Source organism: Colletotrichum fioriniae, assembly GCF_027942845.1.
Source record: "Colletotrichum fioriniae strain IMI 355084 chromosome Unknown scaffold_1, whole genome shotgun sequence".
In the NCBI taxonomy this organism is placed as follows: domain Eukaryota; kingdom Fungi; phylum Ascomycota; class Sordariomycetes; order Glomerellales; family Glomerellaceae; genus Colletotrichum; species Colletotrichum fioriniae.
The window spans coordinates 2045346-2072330 of record NW_027076837.1 but is presented as its reverse complement, the minus strand read 5'-3'; the positions used below and the strand labels follow the sequence as shown (position 1 = coordinate 2072330).

Sequence of the window (26985 nt, the reverse complement as noted above, 5' to 3'; positions counted from 1 at the left end):
CGGTCGCCGGGGTGACCCCACTGCAGTTCTACACGCGATAACGGCAACTAAGCGGGCACGAACGGGTAGTCTACCATGTTTGTAGACATCCATGTTTTGGATCGTACTTGAGTCTCACCGAATTGGGATGGCTGTCTTTATGGGGGAAGCCACGGCGTGCGTTGCACGGAACGTGGTTGCTAAGCGGTTTCTGCGTGGAATTAATAAGCTGTCTTGAACTCTCGGAGGAACGACGTCCAATGGAGGCGGGGTTGCTTGGAGTTTATAAGCTACGAGACAGGCATACTCCTTCATATTTGTTGACTTTTTTGCATCATCTTACTGCCTTTCGACATATTGAATCCTTTTCATCAGACACAGATATTGCTAAATTGACGAGACTTCCAACATGACTGTCAAAATCTTTCTGTAAGCGTCCCCGTGGTGATTAGGCTCTCAAAAGTCCCCATATCTAATCTGGATCTCAGGACGGGCGTTACCGGTACGAAGTGGCCTCTCTTTCCAACATGCAAAAATCAGGGGCCAATGATTTATTTGATCTTCTTACTAACACAAAAGATCAGGCTATATCGGCGGCGACGCCTTTTACGCCCTTTACGAGAAACACCCGGAATATGAATACGCACTCCTCGTGCGCAATGAAGAGCGCGCCGCCCCCGTGAAGAAGGCGTTTCCCAAGGTCCGCATAGTACTCGGCGGCTTGGAGGACGCGAGCGTAATCGAAAAGGAGGCGGCTGCTGCTGATGTAGTTATTCGTATGTTGCCGTCCGTTCCAAGCTTCTCTCTTCAAGATATTTCACGAAAAGTGCTGTGAGATGGAGGATGGAACCGAGATGAGATGAGAGGCTAACAATGAGAGGCTTAGACACCGCTGGGTCTGCTGATGATGAGCCCTCTGCAAAGGCCATCGCAAAGGGACTGGCAGAGGGACACACGCCTGAGAAACCGGGCTTTTGGCTTCACATCTCGGGTACCGGCATCCTGCAATGGGTGAGACACACAGAGAGAGATTCCTCTTCTTCCCCGATTCAAGCAAATGGCCACTAACACCCCACCACAGTACGACATGAGGAACAAACGCTACGGCGAGGCCCCCCTCCCAGACCAAGACTATCACGACATCCGCGACATTGACCGCATCCTATCCCTCCCCGACGACGCCATCCACCGCGACATTGACAAGATCGTCCTCGGCAGCAACTCCCCCAGCGTCCGCACCGCCATCGTCGGCCCGCCCACAATCTACGGCCGCGGCCGCGGCCCGACGAACCAGCGCTCAATCCAGGTGCCCTCCCTCGCGCAGGCTACGCTGGAAAAGGGCTTCGCCCCCATCGTGGCGCCGGGCAAAGCCGAGTGGGACAACGTCCACGTGCACGACCTCTCGCGGCTTTTTGTAAAGCTCGCGGAGGCGACGCAGGACGCGTCCAAGAACGCCGACCCGGAGATTTTGGGCCCGCGGGCGTATTACTTCGTCGAGAGCGGTACGCACGCGTGGCGCGAGGTTGCCGGGTGGATTGCGGAGGAGGCGTTCAAGCAGGGTTTTCTGCCGACGGCGCTGACCAAGGAGGCGACGATGAAGGAGGTGCTGCAGAGCGATGGGAAGGCGAACGCGACGTGGGGGATGAATTCCAAGAGCAAGGCGGAGAGGGCGCGCAAGTATTTTGGGTGGGAGGCGCAGAGTCGGAGTTTGAGAGAGGATATTGCTGATACGGTTGCTTTTGAGGCGAAGAAGTTGGGAATTGAGCCCAAGGAGAAGAAGCAGTGAAGATGAGCGCACTTGTTAGTATTGATACGACGTTGTCCTGGGATACTTATTGGAAAGAATGACCTTGCACCCGATGGAGAGTTTATTTCTTCTTGATCATCCTTACGAAGAGGGGTAAGTAAGTTTACACATCGAATGAACTGGAGATGAGGCATCTACACTTCCTGGGCCTCCTCGTGGTCAATGGCAAACACAACCGTCATCTCGACCTCGTTGCCCCAGCCGGGGTGAAGACCCATCTCCTGCCACGCCTTCTCAATATCAATCTCCAGGACGCAATCATGGTCCTTGCTGAGGGACACCGTGTGGACCGGGATGACAGAGTTCTGAATGGTGACGAGGAAGTCATCCTCGATTGTCAACTCTGGTAGCTTCGAGATGTAAAGTCCTGTTATTGTTTTCTCTCATCAGCATCATACTCTTTCCTCTTTTTTAAACTTCCCATGTGCTTACCAAAAACGCCGAGCGCCTTGAGACGAGTCTTGAGCTCAACCTTGCCATCGTGCCGTAGCATGAAGTCGCTATTAAGTATGGCCGCGGCGCCAGTCATCTTGCCCACCAGACCCAGGTTGGAGGTCCACACCTTGCCCTTGGTCTCGCTGTCGAACCCGGAGAGCGGGTAGGCAGTGAAGATGTCGTATCCGCGCACGTCCAGCGACACCGTCAGGGAAGACGCGGCCGAGCCGGAGGACACGGGCTTGCTGACCTTACCCGACGAGTGCGCCCGGACGACGTAGCGCATTGAGGGCAGGACGCCGGAGAAGGCTGCGGCGAGCGGGATGATCTCCGTTAGGGGCCGGGCGGAGATGTTGAAGACGCCGAGAATCGGGGTGCCCGTGACGGCGGCGCCGTGGTAGCTGCCAATCTTGAGCAGGCCGTCGTCGTCGTAGCCCGTGTAGGGATCAATGGTCTTGCCGACGACGCTGGGCCGGAAGATGACGGTCTTGCCGCGGATCGTGGGGCCCGTCATCTGCTTGATGAGGTCCAGGTCGTACTGCCCGGGGACGTCGGTGATGTAGATTGGTCCTCCACTGACGCAGCGCGCCGCGGCGTGGAAACCTGAGTAGTCGTGAACGGTCTGGAACATGTCCCAGTCGGGCAGGATGTTGAGGTGCTGCGTGAACAGACTGTTGTGGGCGTTCGTCCAGACGTGCCAGGGGTGGGAGGCTGGGATCTCGGGGAAGAAGTCGTCCGAGTTGCGGCAGAGGATCGCAGGCCTGTGCCGGGGCATCTGGTTGTAAAACATGATCTGCGGCGTCTGCGACATGCAGGAGATGGCCTTGATGCTGAAGTGCCGGAGAGAGGATATAGTCCAGGCATCTAGGTAAGCGTCAATGAGCTCGCGACGTGCCCTGGCCGAGACCCAGGTGTCAGTCATGAACTGGGCGTCCGTCTTCACGCCGTCGATGCCACAGTCAACGAGAAATTTGTAAAAGTCGTTGTAAAACCTATCGACGTCGTCTTTGTCGACTACGGTCATCTTGCCTCCGAGTGGTAGGTTGCGTCGCTCAGCGTCCTCCCGGATCACTTCTACCGTCTTGTACTCTTGTGCAATCTTTCCATCCGGTGAGATACCCGCCCAATACCCTGCTTCAGTCAGCATATTCTATGCTTTGAGATGCAACGAGTCAACTGACCTAGAAGAGCGTGCCAGACGGCAATGTGCTGGATATGCGGATGCTTCTGGCGAATGTGCGCCACGGTGGCCTTCAGGCCCTGAGGGAAAGCTTTCGGTTCAGCTTCAAACTCACACCATCCATGCTGAAATTGGCCATGCCCTCTGTAGTCGATTGTCTGCCAGTTGTCGTCAATGATGAGGCTGGAGACTTTGATATCATTCTCGGCTAGCTTGTCGACAGCGTCAAACACTTTTTCATCCGTGAGGCGTTGCCCAAGAGCATTCCAGGTGCCTATGAAGCGCGTCAGACGGAAATCAGGACAAGAGCGAGAGTTCATGGCATAAGATTTCACGAAACTTACAGTATCCGAGTCCATCGTACCAGTTCTCCATCCACTCTGGTTTAACCCCTTCCTCGATAGCCTTCATTTCAGCCAACAGCTCATCACTGGCCTTTTTCTCTTGAAGAATGTACTGTCTGGCTTGATACATGACACAAGCATTTGCGCTTTCGAAGTTGTCTCCTGTTCCAACTAGGATGGTGGCAGGCTCTGGCTTCGTGCTATCATTACGGGCCTGTGACTAGTAAGCATTGTACTCATCCAGTAGAATAGGATTTAGCGACGCACGTGAACAGACAATTGCCCAGACTCGCTATGGCGGAAAACGGGCAGAACATGGTTGCCTCCGCTGACTGCAAGAAAAACAAGGTGTTTGCCCTCGGCGTTCAAAAATGAGCATAGAACGCCGTCTTTGTCGAGACGAAACGAATCCTTTCCATGGCGAGGAGCCAGCCAGGGCGTCCAGATACGGATAAGAGCAAACCACCTATTCTTGTCAGCATCACATGCTGCTAGATAAAGTTGGAATCGAGGGAGCGAGCCCCCGAGACGATTTTGAACTTGATGCTGGGCGAGCCTTTAAAGATCAGGCTTACCTCAGGAACCCTCCCCAAGGCACGCCTAGCGATATGTCGGCAAACTTGGACTCATCTCCTTCAACGGCATCTATAGTAGCTTCAAGTGACCAAAGCCGAGTTCCGGGACACTGGCTCATCATTGGCTTCACTTTCCATGCAGGGTTCAGATCAGACACGACGTCATCAATGCTTTCGGAAACAGTCTCAAGAATGGGTCTCGAGTTGAGCACCACAGTGCCATCACCAACTCCTAGCTCATCGCGAGTCCATCTCCATGGCTCGTCTGACGAGTGTCGGAACTTGAGTGTGAATTGGAACAATGATTTGAAAGAAACAGGGGCGGAATAAAACAACCGCCGGACATCATTTGGGACAGCTTGCAAGGTCGTCGGAGTGTCTTCGTCGGCGATGCGAGCAAGAGCAGTTTCGCTCCAGTCGGCTCCATCACTCGAGTGCCACACCGCAACTTCCCAGGATTCGCCCGCGCGTGAAGCAGGTATCTCTAGGACTGCGGTGACAGGATGACCACCGTTGGAGACCTGCGTATACTGCCCGAGAGGTGGATAGCTCTGGATGACGGCCTTCATGGTATCGGTGATGGGTCCTGGGGCTGGTTTTTGCTTTGAGACGAAGAGAGACTGAAAGACTTCGGCAAAGTTGTAATTGTCTGATGGCATCTTGATGTCATAAGGGTACGAACCACAAGGGAAGCGTGCAAGTGACGAGGCAATAGTTGATGAATGTCTTATTGATGACGAGTGAAGTGAGGAGAGTCAGAGGCTTTTGCTCAGTTGCTCAAGTTGAAATGCTGTAACATGCTTTCATCCTATGTAGGAGTCTGTGAGACTGACATCTGCAGTGAAGTCAAAAAGGCAGTCCTGTGACCGACCTGCTGCACTAACAGCTCATCCCAAAGGTCTCAGCTGCACGACTGGGAACTTGACGCAAGAGCGGCCGTCGCCTGGCACAGGGCAGGATCCGCTTAATTGGCCAATTGGCATTTGCGGACAGAAGGGAAAGGAGAATGATTCATCGATTGGAAAGAGACAACTTTGCGCCATGAAGCGTAAACCCCAAACAAGACAAGACTCGAATTGCAAAATATAACGAAGGCAAGCTCAAAAACTTCTCTGAACCAATCTCATCTGGTTTCTCACAATTGTTTTTCAGCTGCTTCCGGGGAAAATAAGTCAATGACAAAGTAAAAGATAGATTGAACATACGGTGGATCTGGTGGTGCCAGGATACTGGGGCCGCAGATTAGTTACGTACCTCCTCTGATTGGCTCCAGTTGCTGGGCCGGGGCATTCCGGAAGCCGATTTCGCGCCTCGATTCCAAGGCACACACAGCCTTTCGAAAGGCGAAAGCTTTCTGAGCCGAAACCTCATCGAAAGATTTCATCAAACACCTCATATCACTCCCCATCCTCCACAACTCCGCCATGGCGTCCCGGAGACTAGCTTTGAACCTCTCGCAGGGGCTGCGAAGCCGGGCTGCTCTTTCCAGAGCGAGCCCAATTACCCGGGGCTTCGCTACGCCTTCCAACACCCCCTTCGGCAAGACTCAGACGACAACATTGAAGAATGGACTGACGGTATGCATTCCCAATCTACCCATCCGCTCTGTGGCTCAATTGGCCTCCATAACCGCGTCACGAATTGCATCTGACAGTTGAATTCTAGGTCGCCACCGACTACTCGCCGTTTGCCCAGACCTCGACCGTTGGCGTGTGGATCGACGCCGGCTCAAGGGCCGAGACCGACGAGACCAATGGCACTGCACACTTCCTCGAGCACCTTGCCTTCAAGGTAGGCTAAACAGCGACGACAATGCGATGAGATACACCTGCTGATGCGAATAATAGGGCACCACAAACCGGACGCAGCAGCAGCTCGAGCTCGAGATCGAGAACATGGGTGGTCACTTGAATGCCTACACCTCGGTTCGTTCCCGTCGACCGAAATTATCAAAATTTCCTTCCATTGACATTGTAATAGCGCGAAAACACCGTCTACTTCGCCAAGGCCTTCAACTCCGATGTTCCCCAGACCGTCGACATTCTTGCCGACATTCTCCAGAACTCCAAGCTCGAGGAGTCCGCCATCGAGCGTGAGCGCGATGTCATCCTCCGCGAGTCCGAGGAAGTCGAGAAGCAGATGGAGGAGGTCGTCTTTGACCACCTTCACGCTACCGCTTTCCAGCACCAGCCCCTTGGCCGTACCATCCTCGGTCCCCGCGAGAACATCCGTGACATCACCCGCACCGAGCTCACCAACTACATCAAGAACAACTACACTGCCGACCGCATGGTTCTTGTTGGCGCTGGTGGTATCCCCCACGAGAAGCTCGTCGAGCTCGCCGAGAAGAACTTCAGCGGCCTCCCGACTTCTGGCCCCCAGACCTCTGCCTACCTCCTGTCCAAGCAGAAGGCTGACTTCATCGGATCTGATGTCCGTGTCCGTGACGACAACATCCCCACCGCCAACATTGCCATTGCTGTTGAGGGTGTCAGCTGGAACGACGACGACTACTACACCGCCCTCGTTACCCAGGCCATTGTCGGCAACTACGACAAGGCCATCGGCAATGCCGCTCATCAGGGCAGTAAGCTCAGCGGTTTCGTTCACAAGCACGATATTGCCAACAGCTTCATGAGCTTCTCCACCAGCTACAGCGACACTGGGTAAGTAGCGTCGACATAGTAAGGGAGAACAATTGCTAATAGGCACTAGTCTCTGGGGTATCTACCTCGTCACCGACAAGCACGACCGCATCGACGATCTCGTTTACTTCGCCCAGCGCGAGTGGATGCGCCTTGCCCGCAACGTCAGTGAGGCCGAGACCGAGCGCGCCAAGGCTCAGCTCAAGGCCTCCATTCTCCTCTCCCTTGACGGCACCACCGCCATTGCTGAGGACATTGGTCGCCAGCTCGTCACCACTGGCCGCCGCGCCAACCCCGCCGAGATTGAGCGTACCATTGACGCCATCACGGAGAAGGATGTTATGGACTTTGCCAGCAGGAAGCTTTGGGATCAGGACATTGCCATCTCCGCCGTCGGAAGCATCGAGGGTCTCTTCGACTACTCCAGACTCAGGGCCACGATGAAGCCCAAGTACTAAATGTGTGGTTTTTTGGCGATTTCCGGGGAGATTAGGGTATAGAGTGTATGAGATACCGTTACAGGCAGGCTAGTGTATCATAAAGACTTCCCTTGTTCATATGTCTGTGACAACCGCAAGCTTAGCACCTTGACGACCTAATTTTACTATGTACTTTTGTAAGCGACGATTCGTTCCTACCTACCTGGATTCAATTGAGCATATTTGACTTGCTGAGTGAGCATGGCATGATGAAGCTTAGCCCTTACGGTACCTCTGCTTCCTACTGTCGGGAGACTCATTGGGGATTTTGCCGCTTTTCATATCAACGTCAATATCTGAGGCTAGATGAGAAGCTGAAGACAGAGCCCGGCGGACGTTGTAATTGGTACTCATGGTCTTGTTGACTGGATTTATTGTGATCTTGATAACAGATTTCCTGGTTCGTCATTACTAGCTAGAGAATTGAAGAACGGCCGTCCTGAGAAAGATCAACGGAGAAGGTTAAAGCCAAGGTTGAGTATCCAGGCATTGATCGGCATCTCCATCAGCAGCATTTAAGGGTTCCGGGTAGAAGTAAACTCGCCTTTTCCCTCGTCCCTAGGCTGAGCTTGTAAGTCGACATAGTGAAGTCAGGCCGATGTAGGAAGACTGTTTCACTGTCACGTCCTGGTATCTGGGTAAGTTGTGCAATTGCAGAGGAAGTGTTCATGCCCAGGAGGCACTCATTCAGCTAGACCTTGATCTGAGGCTTGTCAACAGCCAGGTGTCAGGTCCCTCTAGAGAAACGTAGTTCAAAGTCATATCCTGCTTCATCATTACCCTCTTCTTACGAGTCATCGACATGTATATCGGAATGGGATGGGTGCAAAAAAAAAAAAGTTGATGGCTAAGCGGACTAAGAGTGAGTAATACGACAAGGGGTGGCGTCACTGTGCGGTCTGAAATGCTTGTCGCCATCTCAAAGACAAAGCAGATTACGGACATGCCTAGCATTGCATTCCAATAGAAGATCTGTCTTTTCTCTACATGTCCAATGACATTTTTGGTATAACTACATAAAATCATAAAATACCCCTCCCATTCATCCAATAATCTTCATTTTTGTTTCGTTGACCAACCGTCAAAATCGAAATGCATTTATTTACGGTTCATGTGGTCGATGCGGATCTCGACGGCTCTGCGGTGAGCCTCCAGAGCCTCCGTCTTGGCGAGCTGCATGACGGACTCGCCGACGTTGCGCAGGCCCTCGGCCGTTAGGTTGGAGCTGGTGATGTGCTTCACAAAGGAGGCGAGGTTGACGCCCGAGTACTGCTTGGCGTATCCGTAGGTCGCTGTACCATCAGTTAGTCATGGAATATCTCTCATCAATGATGTGCGTAGGACTTACGCAAAGAGTGGTTGACGCCAGCAGAGTAGTCGCCGACACTCTCGGGGGTCCACTCGCCGATGAAGACGGAGCCGGCGTTCATGACCTTCTCCGTCACCTTTTCGGCATCGTTAATCTGAAGAATCAAGTGCTCGGGCGCGTAGTCGTTGCTGATGCGCATGGCTTCGTCCACGGTCTTGACCTGGATGGTGACCGAGTGGGCAATGGCGCCGCGGACAATGTCGACACGGGGCAGGGCCATGGCCTGGTTGTGCAGCTCATCCTCGATGGCCTGGAGCTGTTGCTCGGTCAGGTCAATGGCAATGAGAATAACTTGACTGTCGACGCCGTGCTCGGCCTGTGACAGCAGGTCGGACGCGACAAAGGCAGGGTTGGAGTCCTTGTCGGCGACGACGAGAACCTCGGAGGGGCCGGCCGGCATGTCGATGCTGACGCCGGCGTTGGTGTCGTTGCTGACGTACATCTTGGCCGCTGTGACGAACTGGTTTCCGGGTCCGAGGATCTTGTCGACCTTTGTCACGCTCTCCGTGCCGTATGCCATGGCGGCGACGGCCTGGGCACCTCCGGCGAGGACGATGCTCTCGGCGCCTACCTTGTGAGCGACGTAGACAATTTCAGGAGTGAGGCTGCCATCGGCACGGGGAGGCGAGGCGAAGACGATCTTTTGGCAGCCGGCGACCATGGCGGGGACACCGAGCATGAGAGCAGTAGAAGGGAGAACGGCAGTACCGCCAGGAACGTAGAGACCAACTCTCTCGATGGGACGAGAGAAGCGACTGCAAACCACGCCGGGCATGGTCTCGACCTTCAGGGGCTTGTCCTCCTTCTGAGCGGCGTGGAACTTGCGGATGTTCTCAAAGGAAATGTCAATAGCCTTGGTTGATTCAGGAGAGAGCTGCATGGCCTCCTTGGGGAAAGGTGCCTTGAGCACAGGAGAGGTGAGAGATGTGGCCTTCTCGAACTTGTGGGTGTAGGACAGAACAGCCTTGTCGCCTCCGTTGCGAACCTCGTCAATGATGGGCCTGACGATGTTCAGGATGGCGTCGGGTGACTTCTGTGACGGGCGCTTCAGCACCTCGTCAATCTCAGCGGCGGAAGAGTTGGACAAGTCGAAGCGGCGCATCGATATTCTCTCAGACCTCTCGGCCTTTGCTGCCGATGCCGGTGCCGGCGCCGCTGCAGGCGCAGGTGCTGTGGTAGTCTTGATGCCCTCCTTCTCAGCCCACTTGCCCTTGGCATCTCCCGTCCTCCTCTTGACCTTGAATGCCTTGGCATCCAAGTTTCTCTCAATGTCAGCGAGGCTTACGCCGGCGCTGACAGCCTTTGTGAGAGCAAAGTAAATCAAGTCGGCAGCCTCGAAGGCAACCTCTTGGGGAGTCTTTGCGTCGCAGAGCTCCTCGGCCTCCTCCATAATTTTGGCTCGCAGGAGCTTCTCATCAGAGAACAAACGAGCCGTGTAAGAGCCCGCAGGTGCGGACTTCTTACGAGACTGCAACGTCTGCTCGAGTCTGGGAATGCCGCTCAGGTCACCAAAGCAGCCGTGCTGATCCAAGTGACAGAAACCGCCAGTCTGCTTAACAACGAACTTGAGCGTGTCATTGTCGCAGTCCAGGGCGATGCGGATGAGCTCCTGGGTGTCACCGGACGTGGCACCCTTCACCCAAAGACCACGCTTGCGGCTCTGGTAGACGCCGGCCCTGGTCCGCAGGGCCTCTCCGACGCTCTCTGCACTGCTGTAGGCGAGACCCATCGCGGTGCCAGACTCGTCGCACACGACGGTGGGGATCAAGCCATCCGGCCGGTCCGACTTCCAGAATGAAGCAATGAGCTTGGAGAGGGGAAGCTTCTTGGGCTCCTCCTTGCTCGCGGTCAGGCCGTCGGACGGCAGAACCGGGATGGCGTTGCACTGCTTGGCGATATCGACAAAGTGCTCGAGGTTGCTCTCGGGCACGGGCTTGATGAACAGGTTCGGGAGCTTCTCCACCTTGCAGTGCTCGATGAAGGAGCCCAGGTTGCAGAGGGTAGGATCAAAGTCCTTGACGAGGACGGCGTGCTTGGAGGCGGGCTTCGTCGTGACATCGTCGGTGGTGAGAATGGAGCCCACCCGGGATCCAAACTCCTCGTACTGGGCAAGGTTCTCGGGAGAGACGAAGACCATGCGGGCGCCGGCATCGAGCAGGGAGACTACATCGTCCTTTGCTGAAATACCCGTGACGTCAAAGTAGCCGCGGAACTCTGCGTTGTGCTGCTTCAGGAAGCTGTGAAACTTATCCAGGGTCTGGTCGTTGGCCTCGAAGAAGGGGGCTCCGAGGATTGAGACTTGCTCGCGGTCGAGGCCATCCAGCTTGGCCAGGCCGGGCGGGACGGCCACACTGATAAGGAAGGGGAAGGGTAGTGTTGTTTCCATGGCCGTTCGTATTGTGTGTATGTTGTTGGATGTGGATGTGTAAGGTATGAGGGGGAGGGGTAATCTCGTATGCTCTCTCTTGTCTCTCTCACACTCGCATGAAAGTCAAAAGATCCCAATGGGAGGGTAGTGTTGAAAAATGAGGCAACTATAGGAAATGAAGTTGCCAAAAGGATCAATTGAGGAAAGTGGAATGTCACTTGTTTATCGAGATACGGTAGACAACCCACTGTGACTCAATTCATTCAGGGAAAGGGAACCGCCACTAAAAAGTAAAAAAATCCTCAGAGTGTGACACCACCACTCTAGCCATGTCCTGCATCGGCGGGTGTGGTGGTGGGGCAGAACAATTACTACGCAGCAGAATTGCCCCTCCATGCAAGTTTTTGGAGGTCATCCAATCCACGCCCTGCCGATTTGCCCGTCAGACACCCTGGTCCATGTGGGATTAAGCTGTGGTCAGTGCGTCGAGATTCTGGCGATGGAACGGAACAACAAAAGTCCCGTCAAGAATTCGGAGCTGAGATGAGGTGCAGATGGGCAATTCAGGTCCTTACCCTCGACGCGCCAGGCGGGTAGCTCTTTCCGCGACCCAACCAGCCAACTACCTCACCTAACCTTGATACCCCCGACTTTCCGGCCTCGCCTGCCCATTCGACCCCTCGCGAGCCTTATACACGACTTCACGAGCTACATCAATTCGTCTGGGTGACTTTCCAAACATTCACGCACCATCTACACACCACCGGCAGCTACTAATTAGTCGCGTTGACGATCATTAATCCTCGAACGGTGTCCCAACGGGGATATGCCATCCCGCCATCAAATCACCATTGATATCTCATAACGAGATAATACTATAGCCGCCACGAACACGACACCGCAAACATGGCCTCGCAATCCGCCGACCCGCAAACCAACGGCGTGCCCCCCTCCTCGGGCGCCTCAGCCTCACAAACCGCACCAAACACCCAAGCAACAGCAACGACATCAACAGCAGGCTCCCAACCTCCATCCCAAACCCAACCGACACAGTCCTCATCCACCCAACAAACCTCACAGCCATCACAACAAAATGCGCCACAGGGCGGCCATCAACAACAGCAGCAACAATCATCAAACCCTCTAGCCCCCAACGCCTCGGCCCCGCGACCCCGCGACTCCCGCATGATCGAACTCCTCCTCACCTCCCAGGGCGTCACCTCGTACGAGTCCCGCGTGCCCCTCCTCCTCCTCGACTTCGCCTACCGCCACACCTCGAGTATCCTCTCCGACGCAATCTACCTCTCGGCGGACCCCTACACCTCCCAAGCCGGCAGCAAAGCATCGGGCGGCGGTGGCGCCGCGGGCTCCATCCCCGGCGCGGCAGGCGACGCTGCCGTCACGGCCAACGCCGTCAAGCTCGCCATCGCCGCCAGGCTGGGCTACCAGTTTCGAGGGGGCGGCGGCGCTGGCGGCGTCAGCAAGGACTGGCTGCAGGAGCTCGCGCGCGAGCGCAACAAGACGGCGCTGCCCAAGGTCGCGCAGAACGAGTGGGGCCTCAGGCTGCCGAGCGAGCGTTTTGTTCTGAGCGGCGTCAGCTGGGGTCTCAAAGAAGCGTGGGAGGAAGCGGGCATGGAAGAGGATGAAGACGAAGACGACGAGGACGGAGCTGCTGCTGCTGCTGCGGCAGGCGGTGATGGGGCGATGGAGGGCGTCGAGGCGACGAATGCGACGGCGGATGAGGATATCGGCGGTGACGGCGTTGAGGGCGGTACGATGGAGGATGTGTTTGGCAAGGACGTGGATGAGGACGCGGAGATGGAGGGCACTTCCTAGGACTCGGGCCACTTGGTGAAATCGGAGCACTCGGAGTCCACGATGGACGTACTTCACGGACAGATACCTCAATGGCAGGGTGAGTGAGGGACATTGGGAGTAACGGCGACCAAAACTACTATGGTTTGGGGGCTTTCTATGGAACAGGGAGAGAGCATTAGGATTTGAAGCTTGGGGTAGTCATGGGTATATATTTTGGTTTGTCGTCGTTTAGACGCGCAATGATATAACTTCTTGCCTTAATCGTCGGGCCGAGGAGAAAGGGGCTCTCTGGGATTCATATCCATCTTTCTGGTACCGCTCCCAAGAGAGTGGCGCCGCCCAGAGTACGAATCTGCTGGGCCAAAATATGATGCGTAGCTTACCTGCGATAGAGATGAAAATCAAGACAGTCACAAGTGTCTCACGAATTTTTCACGAGTATCATGAACCGGGTTAGTAGTAGAGTTGAGTCATGTAGCGTACTTTGCAAGATCGCTATCAAGTGAGATATCAAAGTCCAAACGCCTCCCGCTATGCAAACGCAAGACTTCCCTTCCTTAAACCAAAACCCCAAACCTGTCCCGTCAACCATGCTCGTAACTACCAAGCCGCCTTCTGAAAACTCCCGGATCTTGTACAAGAGAAGCGCATCGACACGGAGATATTAGTTCGCACCTGTTTTAACATTAGGATTGTAAACCGAAGCCTGTTCCTCCTTTTTAGCACACTATTTCTGCACGCCTTTTTCAAGGGTGAGGTGATTTACCCCAGTGATCAACTCGGCGCCAATGTCTTCCACGAGCATCGTTGGTGCCGGCGGTGAAGACTTGATTTCCTTGCCGCTGGGCTGAGGAGTTCGCTCGCGTTGTTTCCGCACTTCGAGCTCAGCCATTCCCTCTTCTTCTTCGTCGTCGTCCTCCTCTTCGGCGTCTTCGTCATCGGCGTCGTCATCCTCCAGGATGGAGGCGGCCAGCTGGTCATCGCCGTCGATGCTTCCACTGAGGATGCTTTCGCGTTCGTCGCCGTAATCGTCGACCGAGTCTCGGGAAATGTAGCTCTGTCCCATCTCGTCACCAATCTCCTCGTCATCATCAACATCTTCTTCCAGATCAGCTTGCTCATTATCGTCATCTGTATCGCTTGCAGAGAATTCGTCCAAATCCAATGGGGTATCTCTCCAATATGAAAAGTCTGTATACTCCTCTCCACCACCCTTGACCAGAGTGCTGACGGGAGGGAAGAAGTGATCGACAACCTCATTGATGTTGATGTAACTCAGCTTGAGTTTGTTCAACGTGAGCAAGTCGAGGGAAACCTCAGCATTGGAGTTGATGGTAAAGATCCGCTTCTTGGGAACATCCACTGTCCTGTACGAAATCTGGTCCGTGAGACGGTTTCCAAATCCAGCAAAGAATGGTGTCCGATCAGGGCCGTACAAATTACGGATATCCCGAAGAGTGGCCATCTTGAAAACCTCAGGTTTCCGGAGGTAGACCTCGCGGCGAAGTGCGGCCATGGTCCGGTCTGGGGACAGAATGGTAGGCCCCCGCGGCACCCGGTATTCACCCTGCTGAATACCGGCGAGATACGCCCTAGTCGTATCGGATTGACCCACTGATCGACTGGTCAGGTACATGATGTTGTATCCGTTTGCGACAATGTCACTGTAGAGTTTGGCCACTCCAGCGTGCGTCCAGTCACGGCCAATCATGTTGAGAACGTGGCCAAGAGCGTCCGACTTGGTAATCGTGCCATCAATGTCCGAGATGACAACGGGCGTCTCATGCCTCCACAAGTACATGTTGGCCTGGCACGTTGCCCTGTTGACGGTGAAGCTCATGGTGTTCTCTCCAGGCTTCAGACATAGGTCTTTCAGTTGATCACTAGTCAGCCTCAGCGTCTTTGCGTAATTCAAGTTCGGGTCTCCAGCTGTCGATTGGGGAGGCGTCGTAGGAGGAGTGTGCAGGCCAGAAGCACCGGCGTCTGACTCGGTCCTTCGATGGTTTGGAGGCGGCACGGTGGTAGTCACATCGCTACCGTCGCTCTGGTATCCCGGGTCGGACGCAGCATCCGCCGCGATCACGGAATGGAGGCGGTAGCCAGCTTCCATGGTCTTCTTCTTTGCGGCCTCTTTGGCCTCCTCGCTGCTGTAGATCCAGATATTTCCATGCTCGTCCATACCGAAAAGCGAGCCAATGTCATACGGGCCCTCGAGCTCTTCGGAGAGAATCTTTCGCGCAAGAATCTCGGCGCGGAACACATCTTCTTCGTTGCTCTTGAATCCAGTCATGTCAAGCATGAGGTCACCGCTCTCGGTGACATGGCTAGGAATGTTGTTGGCAGACAGCTCCTTGGAAAGCATAAGAGCACGTTCCAGCGCTTCTTTGGGTGCCAATGGAGGAGGGCTCTGTGATCGCTCGGACATGGCGAAGTCGGTCAGGCCTTCGCCGAATACTCGGTCGCTCGTTCGAGCTGATTTGCGCAAGATATCATCGCTGTAAGGGCGCTGGGCGGCTGAAGAATCCCAGTCTTCCGATCTCAGTCGTGCGTGGGATGAAAGGTCGGGGGATGTTGATAGAGGTGTGTTTAGCCCTATAGCAGTTAGCATTTGCTGCCTTACAGAAGATCGATAATGGTAGGGCAAGTGAGGAACAAACCATGGGGTCCGGGTCCGAATGTTGCTGCGTGTAGGACAGATGGAGGCGGTCGTCGAGGCTTGGAAGCCTCAGAATCCAGATCCAGTAACTCTGGCTCTCCGAGTCCAGGCGAAGAGGGGTTCTCTGGGTTCAAGGGGGGACTCGACGCTGGGGAGACCAAAGGCGAAGTCTGCAGATCCCTTGGGATAGTATCGCTTGTCTCGAAGACGAAGAAGGCCTCTCCCTCCTCGCCGAGTTTCATGGAATAGGGTTGTTTGACGCCGTTGACCTTAAATTCGACTTTCTTCTCGTATGGCCTCAGCAGAGAGAACTTTCCGAAGCGCACGTGAAAAGGCGAACAGTTGAGAGAGCCGTCCTCTCGCTCGATGACGATGACATCGATGGCACCACTAAGGGTTGCCGGGTTTATGGAATTCCATGTTGAAGAGACGGAGGCGCTGAGATTCCGTACGTACTGCATGGCGACTGAGAAGTTGTGTCGCCGTTTGCAACAGGTTGGAGGGCCGGTATCTTGTAACAGGCGAGCCGGGACGTAGGAACACAGACGACAGTGGTTCGGCTTTCTTGGTCGAGATGTTGTGGTCTCTCGAACCTAGGCAAGGCCGGTAGTCGGCTAGCTGGGTTGAGCTGTGCCGCGAGGTGTGCGGAGGCGAAAGCGTAATTGTTGGGGAAGCTCGTGGATAGTTATTATTGGGATGCAGGGGACGAGGGTGGGAAGGGAAGTGGGAGGGGCGAAAGAGAGAGCGACAGTGATGGTTGAGTATCCGTAGTCGATAGAGGCTGGCTGAGTTCGAGGGATGCGCGCGCACACAGCAAGGGAGTGGAAGGGGGCTAAGAGTGTTCGTTCGTTCGTTCGTGAGGGATGGGTCGGGCTAAGAGGATCACGGATAGAAAGGACGCCTGTTTTAGTCGAAGAGAATAGGTACAGTGAACAGTGAATCACGATTAGAGTTTGGGGGTTCGCGGGGTCGGAGGCGAAGGGGAGAAGGGCAAGAAAGAGCTTAGAAGAGAGAGGATCAAGCAGCTTTTCCTGGGTACATATGTATCCGTATGTGCTCGCGCTCAGCAGTTCGTAGACGATGGGATAGGATGGTGCAAAGATGACGAAGCTGAATCCTCTTGGGGAAGGACGACTATTCGTAGACCGGCAGCAGCTGCAGCAGCAAGGTACCTTGGTATGTAGCAGTAGCGTAGACCAGGGAGCTAGAAGGAAAGGCGGCGCTCGCGGGCGGCGCTCGCGGGCGATCCTGAGGAGCGACCTGTGAGGGTGAGGTACGGGGGGGCGACCTGGCGCGGACAGGGGCGGGGGAAAGCAGCAGCCCAGCAGCCAACCCCTGCTTGTTGGTCGCTGGGCCCAACAAGCTACGGCAAGCCAAGGCTGCCCTTTTTTTTTTCTTTCTTTCCGCCTTACCTAACGCTGGCTGCCGCGGATCATGTGAAGGTGGACATTGAATTGCATCTGCCCAGCAAATGGGGAGACCGACCGCCTGTGACCATTACCATGGCCAGAAAAAAAAAAGATTTCAACCCCCAAAGGACAACCCCCGGACCACTTTCACCGTTTTGGGGAAGAGCGCTACGGCCAACCCACCCCAATGGAAAAAACAACCCCTGGTCGGCCCAGCTCAGGGCTATGGTCTACCACGGCGCGCCGCACTCACCTCACAAATCTCACTGGCATGGACCGCATTTCACTTGGCCCAGGTTCGAAAAAGGGACCATGGACGCTAACATGGCCGCCATTGCCGGCATTAGGAGAACCGGGCTAGGACGATGAGCTGGCCTGGCATTCCGTGGCACGAGGAAAAAGGGCCCGGTGGGCTTAACTTACGGATACATGAGCCACCTTAAGCCGAGGCCCTTCTTCACTGTGTGCCTAAGTGGCATGCCGAGATAGGTAAGTACCTACTAGTTTTTCGAACCTTGGTAGAGGAATTCATTTCTGCAAGTTCACGTTCAATTTGGGCGCAACACAACTGAATTTCATTTCCCCAGATGCCATTCCTCCCCATGTCCGTGCCTACTCGTTCCTGCCTTTAGTCGTTCCTTCAAACCTTCACAGGGTTCACAATGAAGACTGAAACACAATAACAAGATCAATATCTTCAGCACCAACCTCTCCCATTTAATTGCCTGCCTACGGATACCTTACCTCACGGAAATACAAAGCAAGTAATCCTCGTACTCTGCACAGAATGAATACGACACTCCACACTCCTGTTCCCCCTTAGATTGGGCCAGCCGCCTGACTCGGCGGTGTAACTAAAGGTACTCGTGACACTTTTTTTTCTTGTTTGCTGGGGACTGAGTTCGTCGCTCTTCTCCCCCCTCATCAAATGAGAGAAAGAAACCACTGGAGAGAAAACAGTCCAGTCAGATTCTGTGTTTGTCTGCTGATGTCATGACCCAAAAAATTACCCCTCCATCTTCCCAGAGTCTCTGACCGATTCTCCTTCACCCGATAATCCAGAGAGCCAGACGAAACGCCTTCCTGTCCTCCCCCACCATTTCTGTCACTATAACTCAAAAAGTCCAGGCAACCAACTCTACCTTACGGAGTACTCTCCTCTGCCGTTCTCGTCTCCAAAAAGTTGGGCTTGACCCTCCGCCTTCGTCATATCTTCATCACCCGGGCATTTTTCTCCGTTCGTTACCGGGCAAGATGGGTCTACCCACCTACTGTGTATTCGCGCCGAGGAGCCGAGGTCACCTGTGCAAAAAGTGAAGTGGGCGCATGAATCACAACCCAGGCTCTCCTTTTCTCTTCCCCTTTGTCTACGGAATACGGAGTATTCCTCTCTTCTCTATCATCCGTTCTCCATAAAAAGAAGAGGCTCCTCGGGTAAACATTCGTACTTCAAGTTCAGAAGGAGAAATCTTAGTCAAGGGCTCTTCCATGTGCTTCTCTTTTTGTGGTGTGTGTGCGTTCATCCAATCCCGATTTAGACAAATTTCCCCCGCGAACTCGGGCACAGTGTGCACTTCTGTTGCAACTCGCCAGTGGCAGGCCTTGGCAGGCATACCCAAACTTCGAGGTGAATCTACAGTAGTGTAAGGAATTTCCAGATGCCCCTAAGATCTGGTTCGAAATGCTTGGCAACGGTGCAAGGTAAGATAATCTTCCGCGCCCTGCATTCTTTCCCTTTTTTTTACGCCTCCCACCTGCATTTCCTTCGATTGGCTGCCCTGGAGATGATATTTGACCAAAGGCACTGAGTATTCCCTGGCAATAACAAGGTGAACCTCAGGATAAATGAAGCATCCATGCGAAGGGATCAGAACTAGCAACCATACTATGACGGTATGAGTCTGCTGAAAACATGGTCGGTTGCTGAGGCACGAGGGCTTTCTTCACACATTCCATTTCCAGCTTGGCAACGAATCAATACTTTTTTATACGTGCTCCGGAAGTCGAAGCAGCGCAGATCATTGTGCAACCTTTGGCCTAGGTATCAACCCGGATATTTTATCGAAACCCGCGGTTCGGTCGTAAACGCCTATCGTCCCATGTCATTACGCTCTACATATTCACTCCATCTCCAACACGGCAGGAGCCTTGACTTCCTTGCCGCTGAGCTTCTCCAGTCCCTCGCCGCCCTATAAGTATAGAGATTAGTTTTTGCATGCACACCATGTCAAGAGAGTGCCGACTTACGAAGCTGAAGAGAGGAGAGACCTCGACGCCGTCCTCCTCGCTTGCACCGGTTACAACAGCACCGGCAGCCTCGAGCCAGCGCTTGCCCTGAAGCATGATGTCGCGCTTGCTGGTGTCGGGGTCGTCCTCTCCCGTGCCGCGGGCATTCTTGAGCGGCGAAAACTCGTCCTCGCGCTTCACTTCCATGGAGGCGAACTTGCTGAGATCAAGCATGGGAAAGACGTCAAAGACGAACTGCTCCAGCTTGATACCGTTGGGCTTCTCGGGCTTGACCGTCTCGCCGGACTTGAGGTCAGCGTAGGGGATCTTCTTGCGCGCAATGTGGTGGGGCAGCTTGTGCGCCCACTGGGGAATGCTCTCGAGGAAGCGGAAAGAGTAGTAGTGGTTGACAATATTGGCAGCGCGGAACTTGAGAACTCCGGGCTGCTTAGTATCCTGGGCTTCGGCCGTCTCCTTGTCAATCTCGGAGTACTCGACAACGTCGGGCTTGCCGTTCTTGAGCAAAATCAAGCCCACAGACTCGGTGGCATTGCGCTTACGCACCACCTTGGTGGTGATGTCGACATCCTTGGAAGCTGAGAAACCAATAAAGACAGGGTCAGCGACCTTGACAAGGCAGTTATCGACGCAGTAGGCGTGGATGTGCTCAATGCCTCTCTTGCGCATGTCGCCCATGACGTCTGACACAACCAGCGCCTGGTAGATACCCCCGTTGCCATCTGGGGCGACGGCAACCTTTCCCTTGGATTCGAGCAGAATCTTGCCCTCGTTCGAGATGCAAGGCAACACGCCCTGCTCAAAGATGAAGACGTTGGCCTTGTCCAGGCCAAAGTAGTTGTTCTCTTGGAAGTACTTCTCCGTGGGGCCGCGAGTGGGGCCGGAGGTCATGACGTACCACGGCACGACAGCGCTGCTGGTGCCGGCCTTCTTGGCGGCAAGCTCCTGAACCTTGCGAATACGCTCTGCCTGGATCTGGAAGAGTGACTTCTGGCTGGGAAGGCCAATATCGTAGCAGCCCTTGGGTGCTGAGCTGCCCAGTCTGGTGCCCTGACCGCCTGCCATCAGCACAACGGCCACCTTGTTCTGTCCGATCAGTTCGAGACCCGACTGATACCACTTCTCAATGTCTTCAGTCTTAGAATCGAGGATACTAGCGGTGGCGGACTCGGGCAACGGCTCGAGGCCGGATTGGGTGGATGCATCTTCGGTCTTGGGAGGGTTCAGAGCGCGGTCGGTGATCTTGTTGATGTGCTCGGGGTCGAAGCCAGACAGCTGCTCGAAGAGGGTCGCCTTCTCGGAGGTAGGCAGGTCATCGTAGAAAGTGAAGACGTGGTCCTGTCCAGCACTGGTGTACTTCTCCTTGAGCTGGGCAAGCTGCTCGGCAGAGGGCTCGGTGGCGGCAGGCTTGCTGGAGCCAATGTTCAGAGCGGACTTGATGGCATCCATGATGGGCCAAGAGGATGTCGCGGCGGAAGAGCTTTCGAGCACGACAATTGGAGCTAGAGGATGGTCAGGAAACGAGCTGATTTGGTAAACACTACAGTTTTGACGTGGAAATAAATAGGAGAAGCAAAAGGCGGAGTGGAAGTAAACAAGTGTGGTCGCCAGAAGGATAGCTCACCTTACTTGTAGTCCCCGCCGAGGACCCCTCAATGGTCCAAATATAGTGCTGGAGTGGGAGCTGCTTGCTGGGATGACAAGGTACCCGCCAATTGCCCGGTACGATGGATTGGACAAGTCGGGTTGCTTTCAGACTTGGTGGGATGGGACCCCCCTCATTCCAAGGCCGCAAGACGTCTTCAGGGCTTGATAGGTCGCTTTCGTCTGGTTGCCCCTCACTCCAACTCGTTTGCAGGGGACACTCAATAACCAGCCACATCAGCACATGGCCCCGGAGGCGTCTTCAGGTGCAGCATCCTGCGGGCGGGAGAGGCAGAGTTAGTGGCGTGGGAGGGTCCCGGATACGAGCAGAAGCTTTGCGGGTTGATGATGATGATGAAGCTGAATCCTCGGCTCACGTAAGAAACTTGACGATGTGCGCCTACGTCGGACGTGAGAATTGGGGCTGTGCGGCGTGGCGCTTATCCTTGCTTCTAGTGAATCTAATTCATTAGCGGGAGCACCAGGAACCAGAAAACCAGAAAACGCGCCCATGCTGTGACCAAATCTTGGCATTCTGACTATCTCATGAAGTAGTAACTCAACCAGAGTTACTGTATTCTTGAGGTTGCCGATTTCCGAGAATGAGACGAGCAGAAACTGGTAAGTGAGTGTCGCGGCTGTGCGGGTAGGAGAATGGAAGGCGCCGTGCCATGTGCAAGGCACAGCGCTTCAGGTTGAAGATAAAGAACCTGAGGCTGAAGGTAAGGTACCTACGTCAAGACGCTTGCAACGGCGACTACCTCTTCAACACCACAGTCTTACCATTGGCGATCTGTAGGCCGCCAGCCCTCATCACCAGTACTCAATGAGATGTCGACAGCGTGGCCTGCCATGTGGTAATTATGCTTCATGCAGTGCTCAGAGGCACATTGCACTCTCTTAGCTACTCCCTTCGAAAGGGTGCATGGAGAGCTGAACAGGAGGCAGCTTCCCCATACTTTAGAGGAAGGATGAACAAGCACCTTGCAAGATATAGGCAATTAACCTTTGATATCCGTTCGAATACCACGAGGCTAAAACCATAATTGTAAATAAATACATGTCGTGAATTAGAGACATAAATCAACAAGATCCGGTCAATTCTGGATCAACCTTGAATTTTCTGTCTTTCCCCTTTCCTGTCACTCTCTCCGCCAGACACACTTACTGACGATGCACATCACTTAGGTACATCGTACACACACGCACACACAATAGAGCACACTCTTTCACTCGCTCTGTCCGTCATTCGCCTCACGGGGAAAAGACTCTCGTGCCTCCCTTTTGCACCCCTGCCGGTGTCCAATGCAATGCGGCAATGCCCCTCCCATCCCGATCTTTTCGAGGCGGCCGGCACTGCTTGCCTTACCGCCCCTCCATCTCCCCCAGCGCCAGCGTCGAGCAGTACCAGCTTCCCCCTAGCTGGCCGCTGCCATGCCGCCTGGGCTGCGTGTCAGTGTCAGGTAACCCCCCAATTGCCCCCATCCACACAGTATCGGCTGCTAGCCGCGACACACGGTACAGGGGACTGGTGGACAGTGCCACTGTGAACCGAACAGCAGCGCCTGAGTCTGAGTCTGCAATACTGGTAGTACGACTTGTGCCTGGGCTTGTCAACATCGCCGCCGCTGAGAACACAACTGCCGAGATTTTCATCCCTCCTTCTTATTCCCTTCTTGACCGACATATCCTTCCTCCCAACCGACCGCGCCAGAGAGGACTAGCGAAAGGTTTCCTCCTTCGCTTTTCTTCCACTCTTCCGCAACTTCCACTCTCTTTTCTTTCCCGTTTGCCAGCGGCGATGTTATGGACCCTGTTCATGAAATTCCTCCTCGTAAGCTCCCTCATCGCCTGGTGGCTCAAGCGACCGAATAGCCGTTTCCAAAAGTTCGTTCTGGCCGCCGCCAGCCTTGCAACATTCTGGGTTATCGCTCCCATTTACGCACAACTTTGTCTCGCTTGGTCCGTACACTACACCCGTGAGGGTATTCGTTATTGGAGTCTGGATGAGTTGCTTGTGCGGCATGCCAGTATGCTGGTGACTCTCGCCGCAGTCATTTGGTCAGTTTCACCCACGCGCCTCTTCCCCTCCCCGCCTTGTCCTGCTGTTTGCTACCACTTTTCCCGATACGTGCGATCATTCTGACGACCTTTTTCTGACGTTGTGAAGGCTGCTCCACCGCGCCTGGCAGACTCTTTGGAAACCAACGACCGATCTCATCAGCATCCTTGGAGTGGACGTTCCCGAGGCCCCCGATGTATCTTTGGCCGGAATTCGACCCGACGCGGCGACTCTCAACTGGACGCGACCAACACACAACCGACCCGTGCAGAAATTCCTGATTCAGGTCAATGGCGTAAATGGTCGGTCTTTGTTTGACTCGTTCGGTGGTCATGGAAGACGAAACTGACACATCTTCACAGTTGGCGAATCGAGGCAGGAGGAGACGGCTATTACTGTTACGGGTTTGAGGCCCAATCACTGCTATAACATACGTGTCATTGCCGTTGGACCGAATAATTTCCAGGCTGGTAGCCAGGTTATAAGACTGCGTACCTATCGATCTGATGGACGGCCAGAACTGGGCAATTCGAGACTACCCGACAGTTTCCAAGATCAAGATCCGCGACCAGGACAAACTCAGTGCATCGAAGATAATGGCAATCGTAGCCAGGTGCCCACCATCGAAGCAGCACCGTCTCTCGAAGGCGGATCCGCCGCTGCACGAGATAGCACTTCCGGCCAGAGACGCAACACTGTCAATCGCAGGCACTCCCCGTCCATAGCAAGTCAGGAGCAGCCGTCAATCAAGGATTTTTCTAGCGACAACCCTGAGGCGTCGCTCAAGGAACTAGCCGACACCTTGGAACGGTCGAGGAAGGAGTTTGTGGAGACAGCATCCTTACATGCATCCGAAGAAAGCGAGTTCAGACAGCTCGAAGAGCGGTTGAAAAAGGAAAAGGAGGAGAAAAAGAAGATGCAGAAAGAGAAGGACGATAACACCGCGCAGTTGAGGCAAAAGGTCAAGTCTACCGGCGAACAGATGAGACAGGCCACCAAGGAGAAGGCGCGGAAGGAGAACCTGTTGAAGGAGAAGCAAGAAAAGCGCAAGAAGGCGATGGATAACATTGAGAAATGTATCGCTGAAGCCAAAACTATGCGCAAAACTCGCGACGGGTTTGCATCGGAAAAGGAAAGTCTTGCGCAGAGCCGCGATCTCAAGATCAAGCACTTGGATGAAGAAAACTCTGCCTTGCAAGACGAGTATTCCCAACTCGAGACCGAATACAAGGAAAAGAAGGAACAACTGAAAGAGCTTGAGGATGCACGCAGGAAGCTGCCTGGTGGCGAGGAAGACGACACTTGGCGAGAGGACGACCGGAAAATGAAGAGAGAGATTTCGAGATGAAGCGCCGAGAACTTCAGAGTCAACTCATCATGGAGAATAGGAAGGCTCAACAGTTTGAGGGTCACATCCACGTACTACATGCCCAAGTATACGCCCAGAACCAACAGAGCATGCAGTTCTACAATCAGGCGAATTCTTCCGGCGTCGAATTCGACCCGAACGCCTCGGCACAAATTAAGCGTCGAAGCCGCACCGGCAATGCTCTTCCCAACGCCGTCGCATCGCCCACGGGTCCTTTCTCAGCCTCGGATTCTCCCTTCGACCCTCCAATCGGGTTCACCAGTCGAGCCCCATTCTCACATTTCTTGGACATGCCCGGGGGCGACGCCTTTGGGAGCGACCAGTTCTCCGATGCTGATATTAGGGCTCTCACAGGGAACGCGCCACTCAGTCCTACGGCGGCTGCTCTCCTGCCTTCTGGCATCTTGGGTGACGACGAACCTAGCAGCCCCGACTCTCTCTCTCGCAGAAGCCCGTTTATTCCCGGTTATGAGGATGACGCTCAGTCGCCAGGATCATCCAGACGCTCGAATAGTGTTCCCTCTAGCCCCCCTGGATCATCGCATGTCACCGCTTTCCCACCCTTTGTACCTGACAACGGTGATCCCGCGTCCCTCAAAGACATCACGTCCTCTCCCGGGGGACAGCCATCGCCAGCTGCAAATGGACACCGATTCACGGATTTGATTCATTGGCACAGAACTAAAGGCTCTAAAGCTGCTGATGACGGTGGTCCAATGTTGGGCAGCCTAAAGCACGGCCAGAGTCAGTCCTTTCCTCGACAGACCGATGATCTGGATGGTGCCAATCGACGCCGAACCAGCTTCTCGTCGTACACCCAGAACCGGAACTCCGCTGGACCTGACACTCTTGAGGCGGCGAGTGCATCGAACCTGGGACGCAGCATGTTTTCATCGGCTCGCAGGTTGATACCATGGAATTCGTACACGGACCGAGATCCAAGCAGCCCCAGACCGGCTTCCATGGCCTCTGCGGACTTGCCACGACCGTCCACCGACAGCGGATCCATATGGAATCATCCAGCTGATCGAGGAAACCGACTTTGGTCACCAGCTGATGGGCGTTGGGCGTCACGGACTCCATCCAGACGACCTTCCCTTCACGGCTCGCCAGCGGCTCTCAAAACGACACTGGCGTCAGCCGAGGACGAAATCCTGGATCACGAAGCCTTGAACGATCCCCAAGTCTCGCCAAGTCAGGTTGGCGTCATTGGCAGCCGACCACCAGCCAGCAAACAGAACTCGGACACCAAATCCTTGCTGAGCAAGAGCTTGAACCCAGCAGCGCCGACCTTCTCTATTGGGGGGCTATTCCGCAGTAAGGATAAAGAAAGTGACTCGGGCAAAGAGAAGGACAAGTCAAAGTCGAAGGATAAAGCCAAGGACAAAGCCAAAGACAAGGACGCAAAGGAGAAAGGCAAGACGAGGGATGTTTCCACGCCCAGCCTAGACCTGCCGCAAGGCTACGATGCCTCTCCGACAGAGTCCAGAAAGTCCCGCGATGCCTTCTCTGTTCACACACAAGCGTCGGTCACTGAATCTCGGGAGTCTTTGACACTTGATAGGGCAGTGTCCAACACGCTTTCTGACTCCAACATCAAGGACCAGGAGAACGCCTACAGAAAGCTCTTCAGGAAAGGCAGTTCCAGCAAGTTCAGTCTTTCGTCTCGTCTAAGCAAGGACTCGGGTCTCTTTAAGAAAGGACCTGGGAGCACCACGAACTCGGACAAGAACTTGTCTGCGGATCGATCCAGCTTTGGTGACATTGACGACTTTGGCGAGGAGGGTTTACTTGGACGAAGCTATGAAAGCGTCACCAGCAGCCCGTCCGCAGGCCCGGCCAAATCCAGAGACGCCAAGGAAAGCAGAATTTCTGGCTGGAGCAGCAAGTTTTCTATGAAGAAGAAAGGCAAGGATAACCGAGAAAGCCTTGAGTTCCACCAGGCTACCCCTGAGGGTGAGGTCGAGGGAGAAGACAAGAAAGATGAGTGAATCCAGCGGATCTGTCGGGGTCAGACAGCCGGAGCGATGTAGTGTTTTGCAAAAATCATTAAAAATAAAAGATCAGGCGTTCTTAAAGCAACATTGTCTTGAACACAGATGATCGAGTGAAAATGACCAGATACCGGCCCAATCTACTGTTTTTAGGTAATACTTATTTAGAGAGTATTACGGAGTACTGTGAAACCTCAATGTGCTTACGCCAAATGCTGTTCGGGCGGCTACTATCATGATATCTATTGCGTTTGACGTTTGCTTGGTATTGGCACCAAGAAAGGCAGGCGGTGAGCCCGATGGTCGGCGGCAGAAAGTCTCAATTGGCAAGCTCCGGACGAAAGCACGGGTCACATTTCGCGAGAGTAACGAACGGGTAGCTGTAGATTTACCCACCCAGATCGAACCACCCGCGCAAACCCGCCGCACTCTGGGAATCTGCCGACGGACCATTGAACGAAACTCAAGTGACACGATTTGTCCTCATACAACGAGGACGTCTGATCGGTTTCCAAAGCCTCGTTGCCGTTTGACGAATCCATAAACCAACCTCTGTACGAACTTCACCGGAAGAAACAAACCGGGCCGCCCGACCCTCCGAAAACGCC

The 26985-nt window shown here is 54.3% G+C and overlaps 9 protein-coding genes across 9 annotated transcripts; 5 read left to right on the top strand and 4 right to left on the bottom strand.

The window, feature by feature from the left end:
* Positions 1–388: 388 nt before the first annotated feature.
* N0V96_000548 (uncharacterized protein) lies at positions 389–1765 on the top strand (the record flags this gene model as incomplete). Its single annotated transcript, XM_065755968.1, has 5 exons — positions 389–408; positions 468–481; positions 564–755; positions 860–990; positions 1061–1765. The coding sequence occupies 5 exons, from the start codon at positions 389–391 to the stop codon at positions 1763–1765; spliced, it is 1062 nt and encodes a 353-aa protein (XP_065615208.1).
* Positions 1766–1920: 155 nt separating this feature from the next.
* On the bottom strand, positions 1921–4889 carry N0V96_000547 (uncharacterized protein; the record flags this gene model as incomplete). Its single annotated transcript, XM_065755967.1, has 6 exons — positions 1921–2153; positions 2219–3352; positions 3403–3675; positions 3746–3959; positions 4013–4211; positions 4321–4889. The coding sequence occupies 6 exons, from the start codon at positions 4887–4889 to the stop codon at positions 1921–1923; spliced, it is 2622 nt and encodes an 873-aa protein (XP_065615207.1).
* Positions 4890–5744: 855 nt separating this feature from the next.
* Positions 5745–7423, top strand: MAS1 (Mitochondrial-processing peptidase subunit beta; the record flags this gene model as incomplete). Its single annotated transcript, XM_053193360.2, has 5 exons — positions 5745–5897; positions 5986–6111; positions 6168–6245; positions 6301–6986; positions 7036–7423. The coding sequence occupies 5 exons, from the start codon at positions 5745–5747 to the stop codon at positions 7421–7423; spliced, it is 1431 nt and encodes a 476-aa protein (XP_053049077.2).
* A 1119-nt stretch (positions 7424–8542) lies between these two features.
* HIS4 (trifunctional histidinol dehydrogenase) lies at positions 8543–11199 on the bottom strand (the record flags this gene model as incomplete). The annotated part of the gene is made up of 2 exons (XM_053193361.2): positions 8543–8736; positions 8793–11199. The coding sequence occupies 2 exons, from the start codon at positions 11197–11199 to the stop codon at positions 8543–8545; spliced, it is 2601 nt and encodes an 866-aa protein (XP_053049078.2).
* An 888-nt stretch (positions 11200–12087) lies between these two features.
* TAF9 (Transcription initiation factor TFIID subunit 9) lies at positions 12088–13017 on the top strand (the record flags this gene model as incomplete). The annotated part of the gene is made up of 1 exon (XM_053193362.1): positions 12088–13017. One exon carries the CDS (start codon positions 12088–12090, stop codon positions 13015–13017), a length of 930 nt encoding a protein of 309 aa, XP_053049079.1.
* Positions 13018–13726: 709 nt separating this feature from the next.
* On the bottom strand, positions 13727–16116 carry ned1 (lipin Ned1; the record flags this gene model as incomplete). The annotated part of the gene is made up of 2 exons (XM_053193363.2): positions 13727–15591; positions 15657–16116. The coding sequence occupies 2 exons, from the start codon at positions 16114–16116 to the stop codon at positions 13727–13729; spliced, it is 2325 nt and encodes a 774-aa protein (XP_053049080.2).
* A 3068-nt stretch (positions 16117–19184) lies between these two features.
* On the bottom strand, positions 19185–20757 carry UAP1 (UDP-N-acetylglucosamine pyrophosphorylase; the record flags this gene model as incomplete). The annotated part of the gene is made up of 2 exons (XM_053193364.2): positions 19185–19253; positions 19312–20757. The coding sequence occupies 2 exons, from the start codon at positions 20755–20757 to the stop codon at positions 19185–19187; spliced, it is 1515 nt and encodes a 504-aa protein (XP_053049081.2).
* A 2556-nt stretch (positions 20758–23313) lies between these two features.
* Positions 23314–24362, top strand: N0V96_000541 (uncharacterized protein; the record flags this gene model as incomplete). The annotated part of the gene is made up of 2 exons (XM_065755966.1): positions 23314–23320; positions 23377–24362. The coding sequence occupies 2 exons, from the start codon at positions 23314–23316 to the stop codon at positions 24360–24362; spliced, it is 993 nt and encodes a 330-aa protein (XP_065615206.1).
* A 29-nt stretch (positions 24363–24391) lies between these two features.
* N0V96_000540 (uncharacterized protein) lies at positions 24392–26374 on the top strand (the record flags this gene model as incomplete). Its single annotated transcript, XM_065755965.1, has 1 exon — positions 24392–26374. The coding sequence occupies one exon, from the start codon at positions 24392–24394 to the stop codon at positions 26372–26374; it is 1983 nt and encodes a 660-aa protein (XP_065615205.1).
* Positions 26375–26985: the final 611 nt, after the last annotated feature.